Below are 10,000 nucleotides of genomic sequence, written 5' to 3'. Positions count from 1 at the left end.
TAGTCTGGTCATTAGGTCTCCTGGTCAGGGTGGGGGAGGGTGATTAGTCTGGTCATTCAGTGTCCTGGTCAGGGTGGGGGAGGGTGGTTAGTCTGGTCATTAGGTCTCCTGGTCAGGGTGGGGGAGGGTGGTTAGTCTGGTCATTCAGTCTCCTGGTCAGGGTGGGGGAGGGTGGTTAGTCTGGTCATTCAGTCTCCTGGTCAGGGTGGGGGAGGGTGGTTAGTCTGGTCATTCAGTCTCCTGGTCAGGGTGGGGGAGGGTGGTTAGTCTGGTCATTAGGTCTCCTGGTCAGGGTGGGGGAGGGTGATTAGTCTGGTCATTCAGTGTCCTGGTCAGGGTGGGGGAGGGTGGTTAGTCTGGTCATTCAGTGTCCTGGTCAGGGTGGGGGAGGGTGGTTAGTCTGGTCATTAGGTCTCCTGGTCAGGGTGGGGGAGGGTGGTTAGTCTGGTCATTCAGTCTCCTGGTCAGGGTGGGGGAGGGTGTTTAGTCTGGTCATTAGGTCTCCTGGTCAGGGTGGGGGAGGGTGGTTAGTCTGGCCATTCAGTCTCCTGGTCAGGGTGGGGGAGGGTGGTTAGTCTGGTCATTAGGTCTCCTGGTCAGGGTGGGGGAGGGTGGTTAGTCTGGTCATTCAGTGTCCTGGTCAGGGTGGGGGAGGGTGGTTAGTCTGGTCATTAGGTCTCCTGGTCAGGGTGGGGGAGGGTGTTTAGTCTGGTCATTAGGTCTCCTGGTCAGGGTGGGGGAGGGTGTTTAGTCTGGTCATTAGGTCTCCTGGTCAGGGTGGGGGAGGGTGGTTAGTCTGGTCATTCAGTCTCCTGGTCAGGGTGGGGGAGGGTGGTTAGTCTGGTCATTAGGTCTCCTGGTCAGGGTGGGGGAGGGTGGTTAGTCTGGTCATTAGGTCTCCTGGTCAGGGTGGGGGAGGGTGATTAGTCTGGTCATTCAGTCTCCTGGTCAGGGTGGGGGAGGGTGGTTAGTCTGGTCATTCAGTCTCCTGGTCAGGGTGGGGGAGGGTGATTAGTCTGGTCATTAGGTCTCCTGGTCAGGGTGGGGGAGGGTGTTTAGTCTGGTCATTCAGTCTCCTGGTCAGGGTGGGGGAGGGTGATTAGTCTGGTCATTAGGTCTCCTGGTCAGGGTGGGGGAGGGTGGTTAGTCTGGTCATTAGGTCTCCTGGTCAGGGTGGGGGAGGGTGATTAGTCTGGTCATTAGGTCTCCTGGTCAGGGTGGGGGAGGGTGGTTAGTCTGGTCATTAGGTCTCCTGGTCAGGGTGGGGGAGGGTGGTTAGTCTGGTCATTCAGTGTCCTGGTCAGGGTGGGGGAGGGTGGTTAGTCTGGTCATTCAGTCTCCTGGTCAGGGTGGGGGAGGGTGTTTAGTCTGGTCATTAGGTCTCCTGGTCAGGGTGGTTAGTCTGGTCATTAGGTCTCCTGGTCAGGGTGGGGGAGGGTGGTTAGTCTGGTCATTAGGTCTCCTGGTCAGGGTGGGGGAGGGTGTTTAGTCTGGTCATTCAGTCTCCTGGTCAGGGTGGGGGAGGGTGTTTAGTCTGGTCATTCAGTCTCCTGGTCAGGGTGGGGGAGGGTGGTTAGTCTGGTCATTCAGTGTCCTGGTCAGGGTGGGGGAGGGTGGTTAGTCTGGTCATTCAGTCTCCTGGTCAGGGTGGGGGAGGGTGGTTAGTCTGGTCATTAGGTCTCCTGGTCAGGGTGGGGGAGGGTGGTTAGTCTGGTCATTCAGTCTCCTGGTCAGGGTGGGGGAGGGTGGTTAGTCTGGTCATTAGGTCTCCTGGTCAGGGTGTGGGAGGGTGGTTAGTCTGGTCATTAGGTCTCCTGGTCAGGGTGGGGGAGGGTGATTAGTCTGGTCATTCAGTCTCCTGGTCAGGGTGGGGGAGGGTGTTTAGTCTGGTCATTAGGTCTCCTGGTCAGGGTGGGGGAGGGTGATTAGTCTGGTCATTAGGTCTCCTGGTCAGGGTGGGGGAGGGTGTTTAGTCTGGTCATTCAGTCTCCTGGTCAGGGTGGGGGAGGGTGGTTAGTCTGGTCATTAGGTCTCCTGGTCAGGGTGGGGGAGGGTGGTTAGTCTGGTCATTCAGTCTCCTGGTCAGGGTGGGGGAGGGTGGTTAGTCTGGTCATTAGGTCTCCTGGTCAGGGTGGGGGAGGGTGATTAGTCTGGTCATTCAGTCTCCTGGTCAGGGTGGGGGAGGGTGGTTAGTCTGGTCATTAGGTCTCCTGGTCAGGGTGGGGGAGGGTGGTTAGTCTGGTCATTAGGTCTCCTGGTCAGGGTGGGGGAGGGTGGTTAGTCTGGTCATTAGGTCTCCTGGTCAGGGTGGGGGAGGGTGGTTAGTCTGGTCATTAGGTCTCCTGGTCAGGGTGGGGGAGGGTGATTAGTCTGGTCATTAGGTCTCCTGGTCAGGGTGGGGGAGGGTGGTTAGTCTGGTCATTCAGTCTCCTGGTCAGGGTGGGGGAGGGTGGTTAGTCTGGTCATTAGGTCTCCTGGTCAGGGTGGGGGAGGGTGGTTAGTCTGGTCATTAGGTCTCTTGGTCAGGGTGGGGGAGGGTGGTTAGTCTGGTCATTAGGTCTCCTGGTCAGGGTGGGGGAGGGTGATTAGTCTGGTCATTAGGTCTCCTGGTCAGGGTGGGGGAGGGTGTTTAGTCTGGTCATTCAGTCTCCTGGTCAGGGTGGGGGAGGGTGGTTAGTCTGGTCATTCAGTGTCCTGGTCAGGGTGGGGGAGGGTGGTTAGTCTGGTCATTCAGTCTCCTGGTCAGGGTGGGGGAGGGTGTTTAGTCTGGTCATTAGGTCTCCTGGTCAGGGTGGGGGAGGGTGGTTAGTCTGGTCATTAGGTCTCCTGGTCAGGGTGGGGGAGGGTGATTAGTCTGGTCATTAGGTCTCCTGGTCAGGGTGGGGGAGGGTGATTAGTCTGGTCATTAGGTCTCCTGGTCAGGGTGGGGGAGGGTGGTTAGTCTGGTCATTCAGTGTCCTGGTCAGGGTGGGGGAGGGTGGTTAGTCTGGTCATTCAGTCTCCTGGTCAGGGTGGGGGAGGGTGGTTAGTCTGGTCATTAGGTCTCCTGGTCAGGGTGGGGGAGGGTGGTTAGTCTGGTCATTAGGTCTCCTGGTCAGGGTGGGGGAGGGTGATTAGTCTGGTCATTCAGTCTCCTGGTCAGGGTGGGGGAGGGTGGTTAGTCTGGTCATTAGGTCTCCTGGTCAGGGTGGGGGAGGGTGATTAGTCTGGTCATTCAGTGTCCTGGTCAGGGTGGGGGAGGGTGGTTAGTCTGGTCATTCAGTCTCCTGGTCAGGGTGGGGGAGGGTGGTTAGTCTGGTCATTAGGTCTCCTGGTCAGGGTGGGGGAGGGTGGTTAGTCTGGTCATTCAGTCTCCTGGTCAGGGTGGGGGAGGGTGGTTAGTCTGGTCATTCAGTGTCCTAGTCAGAGTGGGGGAGGGTGTTTAGTCTGGTCATTCAGTGTCCTGGTCAGAGTGGGGGAGGGTGTTTAGTCTGGTCATTCAGTGTCCTAGTCAGAGTGGGGGAGGGTGTTGGAAGCAGCACAGGGGTCCTGTTTATACACCATGGTGTTTTCTCTGGTGTGTTCTTAGAGCAGACGACGTTCTGAAGCTTTCACCACAGTCAGAGCAGTTGTAAGGCTTTTCTCCTGTATGGATTCTCTGATGGGTTTTGAGATTTTGAGAGAGGGAAAAACTCTTCCCACATTCTATGCACAGGTGGGGTTTCTCTCCAGTGTGCATCCGCATATGTCGACATAGACTGCTAGAAGTACTGAAACATTTTCCACATTCAGAACAGTTAAACGGTTTCTCTCCAGTGTGAATTCTCAGATGACTTGTTAATAGTCCGGATGAAACAAAGCTTTTACCACAGTCAACACAGCAGTAAGGCTTGTCTGACCTGTGTCTCCACTGGTGGAGAGTTAAATCGTTGATCCTTGCAAAACCTTTCCCACATTCAGAGCAACTGTAAGGCTTTTCTCCTGTATGGATTCTCTGATGGGTTTTGAGACTTGCAAATTGGGAAAAACTCTTCCCACATTCTAAGCACAGGTGGGGTTTCTCTCCAGTGTGAACCTGCATATGTTTATATAGATTGCTAGAAGTACTGAAACATTTTTCACATTCAGAACAGTTGTAAGGCTTTTCTCCTGTATGGATTCTATGATGGACTTTCAGATTGTGTGCTGTGGTAAATTCGTGTCCACACAGAAGGCAGTTAAACAGTCTCTTTGCCTTGGGCGTCTGCAGGTCTGGTCCCCCTGACTCAGAAGGACTGTTCCCACTGTCAGAGCAGCACGAGTGTGGACTCTCTCCTGCAAGAAACAGAATATATTTAATTAAACATATTATTCAACTAATTGACCTAACCAATCGCTAAGACAGCATCACATAGAAATATGGTGAGAACCTCAGATGCCTACGCACTTGACAAATCACATATCACACCCTTTGCCTCAAAATCACACCCCTCTGGTGGTCAAGAGAAATCATCTATGAGTTCATTTCGAGACACATTTGCCTGAGGAATTCATAATGTCTCATAACACCTTTATTTTTGAAGGTAGTCGTTCTGGACTGTGGCCAATTGACCCACATATTGGTGCAGATAAAATGCTTTCAACAAATATTAGTGCATGCTTCTATCAAAAGTTGAGCTGTGTTAGAGATGACCACTGATGAATCAGAATATTGTGAAATTGCAACATACATCATATACTGTGCTCATAAGGGAACATTATGTATTCTGACAAAGGTGTGCTTGCATGTAGGTTGTGACTCCAACCTAACCCTTAGCCAGGTGTTCTGGTCCAGTGCTGGTTTCGTTTCCTCAGACACACAGTAAATCACCACTGAATATATCCTCCTGTATTAACATATACTAGCTGCTATCTGTATGTAGTACAGTGTCCAGTATGATGTGATCAATACTGTAGAACGAAAATGACCTTTGTGGAATGTTTATCTAAATTAGCCTTTCATCGTCCCTTCTGTATCATATCACACACAACAGGAACCATCACATGGCCCCACCCTCTTACCTCCATCAATGAAATCACCATGGTCCTCCTCCTGCTTCTCTTGCTTGATGATCATCTGCAGTGGCTTGTGGTCGAGCATATCTATTCCATGATGGACTTTTACATCTGACTCTGAAATGCATGGATACAAGCTAGCCATGTTAACTGGTTGAATAAATGATTGGTAAATAATAATAAATAATCTTATGTGGCATAATTCAATCACTTCAGTGGACAGCAAACACCAATAGACAATATATATGGAACGTAAAGCTGACACACATCTTTGGTGATCTGTGTATTACCAGAGGAATGTGAGCCAACACAGATATTTGTGTAAAAGGCTGATATTATGGGTCTCTCTGTCCATTCTGATTATACTTTGGAGCAAGTAAAAACACACAGTGAAATGTACCTTCCTTATCCAACCTCTGCATCGCACCAGTTATTTCAGCACATTCAATGTTATCATGGGACAGTCCCGATTTTGAGCAGCGTGTCACAGTTATGGAGCTATTTTAGTGCCAGCAGAAATTGAATTGTATTTGACAGATTGAATTGAATCTGAGCAAAAACGGAATTGTATTTGACAGATTGAATTGTATTCAATTCAGTTTTCATTATTTTAATTCAGTTTTCGAATTCAGTTTCTCTAACTACAATTCGGTGTTTCTCAAAATACAATTCAGTTCTCAAAATACAATTCAGTTTTTCTCAAAATACAATTCAGTTTTAGAGGCACTCATCCGGGGACTCTGGGCTAGGTAGAATAATAGAGCACCGATTTTAAGAGCAATTGCGCGTCAGCTCCCTGTCATCAGAATGATCACACCCCTTTTTGGGTGATAGAAGTGTAGTTTGACTGGCAGTCAATGGAAATATGTGGTCTTTGCTACTTTAATCCGATAAAATAAGAAAACTGTATCGCCTTTTAGATATTAGGATCTCAAATCCGATGGCCAGTCAGGCAAACAATTATATAGTGTCGTTGCTGATCAATGATCGACGTCGTTATATGAAGAACATTTATGAAATAGGCAATGAATGCGTGTCCTTTCAGTCTGCCTCCATCCATGTGGATTAACCACCCGACCCAAAGGCCTGAGGTGTTGTAGGGGGGTATTTCGTATAACAGGCTAATGGGTTTATTGTGAGTTTACTTTGATTGTTTGTTTATTGCCTTGATCACCGTATTGAGAAGTCATATGGTTATGGGGGGTGATATTGCAAGGTAATTTAAGCACCTGCGCATCTTGCATGGCGGTAGTGGAGAGAGAGGGGAGCGATGTATTTTTGTTGACCGCATTATACGCATTGTTTGTTATTTTTCTGGTTTTGATCGCTTATGGATTATCTTTGTACGTCGCCAAGTTTGATTGTTCTATTCAATAAATGCTCTAAAATGTACTTTTCATCTCAGCGGATTGTTTGGCGCATCATACAATTACCAGCCCAGACCCTGCTTACGTCTCTCAGCGACTTTTTACTTTTGGCTCTATCTATCTAGCTACAGGTGTCATATAACCCTAACCCATATCCTGTCATATGAAAGTACCTTATTGAATCTCCAGGTAATGTATTTCTGACATCGTTAAGATACTTTATTTTTCTGTTTTGGTAGTCTGTCCAATGTGACACTTGCCCTCCTCCACCGGCCCTAGTTTTGGATCTAGCTTGCTGTTCATTATTTTCATGATAAATCGTAGCTAGCTAGCTATAACATCTTCATATACACCATACAGGCTAAATACTGATTAACAGTAGGCTACTTTGGCAAATGCCCATTGAACAGATTTATTCATTATCCTATCTTAAGAAAACGAATGTAACTCTCATCTGGGGATTTACACGGCAAATCAAATGAAGAACTACACATCCCTGATGACAGGGAGATGACGTATGACTGCTCTGATGAATCAACCCCTATTTCATACATTTTCTCTATATAACGACGTCGATCATTGATCGGCAACGACACTATATAATAGTTTGCCTAACTGACCATCGGATTTGGGCTCCTAATATCTAAAAAGCACTACGGTTTTCTTATTTTATCGGATTAAAGTAGCAAAGACCAGACATTTCCATGGAATGTTTATCTGAATTAGCCTTTCATCGTCCCTTCTGTATCATATCACACACAACAGGAACCATCACATGGCCCCACCCTCTTACCTCCATCAATGAAATCACCATGGTCCTCCTCCTGCTTCTCTTGCTTGATGATCATCTGCAGCGGCTTGCGGTCGAGCAAATCTGAATGAATGAATGGTCTTTATTGTCATTGCTATAGTACAGCATATCTATTCCATGATGGACTTTTACATCTGACTCTGAAATGCATGGATACAAGCTAGCCATGTTAACAGGTTCAACAAATGATTGGTAAATAATATCTTATGTGGCATAATTCAATCACTTTAGTGGACAGCAAACACCAAGACAAATATGGAAAGTAATGGTGACACACATCTTTGGTGATGTATCTGTGTATTACCAGAGGAATGTGAGCCAACACAGATATTTGTGTAAAAGACCGATAATATGGGTCTCTCTATACACTCTGATTACACTTTGGAGCAAGTAAAAACACACAGTGGAATGTACCTTCATTATCCTGTCGTAGTTCCTCATTATGTAGCATAATAACACACTCAACAGTTATTGACATGTGCCTCCACCAACTTACTCTGATCAAGTGAATCGTCAGGATCCTCCTCCTCTTCTTTGATGCTCATCTGCAGCAGCTTGCTGTCCTCAGCCTCACCCACCGATGCCATGCATTTAGCCTACATGAAGACAGACGCACTTTAATCAGGTTGACCAAACTAACCACTTTGTCTGGTGTCTTTTGAACGTGACTAAGTATTCCTGCAACATTGTCTTGTAAAAAATAGTTTCGTCTTTGAGAATGAAATAAATGTATTCTCCCCAAATGTGTCATTTTAAAGTCACGGAATTCAAATAATATTCAATAGAAATCAATTGAGTAAAGTAAAGGTGGACTTCAATGAGAAAAAGACAAAAAAAAAAGCCAATATTGTAAAGGTGAACTGCACTGTTTGGCTGAACTGCTTATGAGAATTAGCAGTGAAATTAAATAGTATCCTGATGTATGGTGTGGCCCCTTCATAACCACATTTTAGACAGTGATATTATCACATTGCACGGTCTAACAGATATCCTAATTCATTATGGGGCCTCGGTAACTTGCAGTAAGAAAAACAACCGTAGATTTTGTATCATGACAACACCTTCCTGTTACCATCATCTTCCTGTGATGATGATACAGATATGATACAGTTCAAGCGCATATTTGAGGTATTCCACCTCTGCATCGCACCAGTTATTTCAGCACATTCAATGTTGTCATGGGATAGTCCCGATGTTGTGCAGCGTGTCACAGCGGCCAAACACATGTCTGTCAAATGTCATTACGTCCCGGTTTTCACCAGGCTTCAATTAGTTCACCGGTGTTTGGCCAAATTCAGCAAGACAACAACCCAGAAATGCCTCATTAACTTCCTCATATACGTGCGTGTGTGAAACCCACCTCTTCCATCGATGCAGCCTTCCACGTTGGTTTACTTCACAATACTTTTGTTTAGGTAAAATAATCCGAGTGGTAGACTACGGTCTGTCTCTCTCTCCTTTTCTCCAAATTCGCGTGCGGGACAGACACGACTTCCTGGAAGTCATCTCCTGCTTCACACCGATTGGCTACTGGTCGTCAATAGGCGTGTCGTTGTGATTGGCTACTGGTCGTCAATAGGCGTGTCGTTGTGCAACGTGATCGTTCGATGGCATTCATGTCAGTTAGCAGCACCTAGCGTCGACTTTGATATGTTGATGAGAGATTTGATTTCTTTTGATTTTGAATAATATATATATATATTCAGGACCTTGAACTGTTTATAGACCGCGTTTCACTATGTTGTTGTCACCCAGCAAATATAATGCAGTTAAGAAAAGGTAATTAATAGAAATCTTAATGGCAAATATTATTTTGTAAATCCTGGAATGATTAGCCTGCTAACTGTGTTGATTTAGCAGTTAGAGTCAACAGTTAAAGGTGTTCTGTTTTTATTTAAATACAGGTGGCAAATGTGTGCTTTGCTTGATTGCCAAAACTTGGGCCAGAAACTTCAAAACACCTCTAACCTCAAGGTTGGTAGTAAATGTTTCTGTTTGATTAGATTCTGGCTCATTTTGACACACATTAAATAGACTTGTCCATCATACTATGTAGTTAGGGTAGGCTCAAGGCCCTCAGGAATCTCATACCGTTCTTATAATAATAATAATAATAATAGCGCTTTTCTAGACACTCAAAGACGCTTTACAAACTGAAAAGATCGAGTAGTTATCAAGACAACCAGCAGTCACAAAAGAATCCAGGCCTAACCTGTATTTACTGTGTCCAACACAGGGTAATGTATTTGCAGAGCCACAGGCACTGACGAAAACACCAAGGAAAGTGTCCACACACTGCACCGCATCGATACTAGAGAACCAGCCCAACATGGGTCCCCTTACGACCCCCACGAAAGGAAGGGAAGCTGGATCGGGTGAACCCTGGACTCCAACCTCCAACCTGAAAATGCTCATCAGTGCAGCCAGCCCCGAGATCAGGAACAGGGAGAAAGAGCTGTGTGTGGACAACCCAGAGGGAGGAGAAACCACAGACTCTGCACAGGTAAAATGCACAGACACACACACACACACACACACACACACACACACACACACACACACACACACACACACACACTGATATGGGTCAAAGCTGTTGGTTTCGAATATTGATTTTCTGTTTTTTTTAATTATCTTATCTTATCTGTAGGACCCAGAGCTTGGGGAGGAAGCAGAGAAACAGATAAGCAGGAAAGAGAAGAGTCTGTTTCTGCTCTGTCACAAGTTCCTCGCTCGCTATCCTGATTACCCCAACCCGGCCGTCAACAATGACATCTGCCTGGATGATGTCGCCACAGAACTCAGTGCG

At 46.9% G+C, this 10,000-nt stretch overlaps 1 protein-coding gene across 1 annotated transcript in view; it reads left to right on the top strand.

Moving 5' to 3' along the window:
• Positions 1-9,520: 9,520 nt before the first annotated feature.
• LOC308150809 (transcription factor E2F8-like) overlaps positions 9,521-10,000 on the top strand; it is a gene marked incomplete at both ends in the record, with an annotated part of 28,510 nt that continues 28,030 nt past the window's right edge. Inside the window, 2 exons of the mRNA XM_080523603.1 lie at positions 9,521-9,694; positions 9,842-9,995. Coding sequence (XP_080379729.1) covers positions 9,521-9,694; positions 9,842-9,995 — 328 coding nt within the window. The remainder of the gene's footprint in view (positions 9,695-9,841; positions 9,996-10,000) is intronic.

This window comes from Nansenia antarctica, assembly GCF_963989245.1.
Source record: "Nansenia antarctica genome assembly, chromosome: 2".
NCBI lineage: Eukaryota > Metazoa > Chordata > Actinopteri > Argentiniformes > Microstomatidae > Nansenia > Nansenia antarctica.
This window is presented reverse-complemented; position numbering and strand designations above follow the sequence as displayed.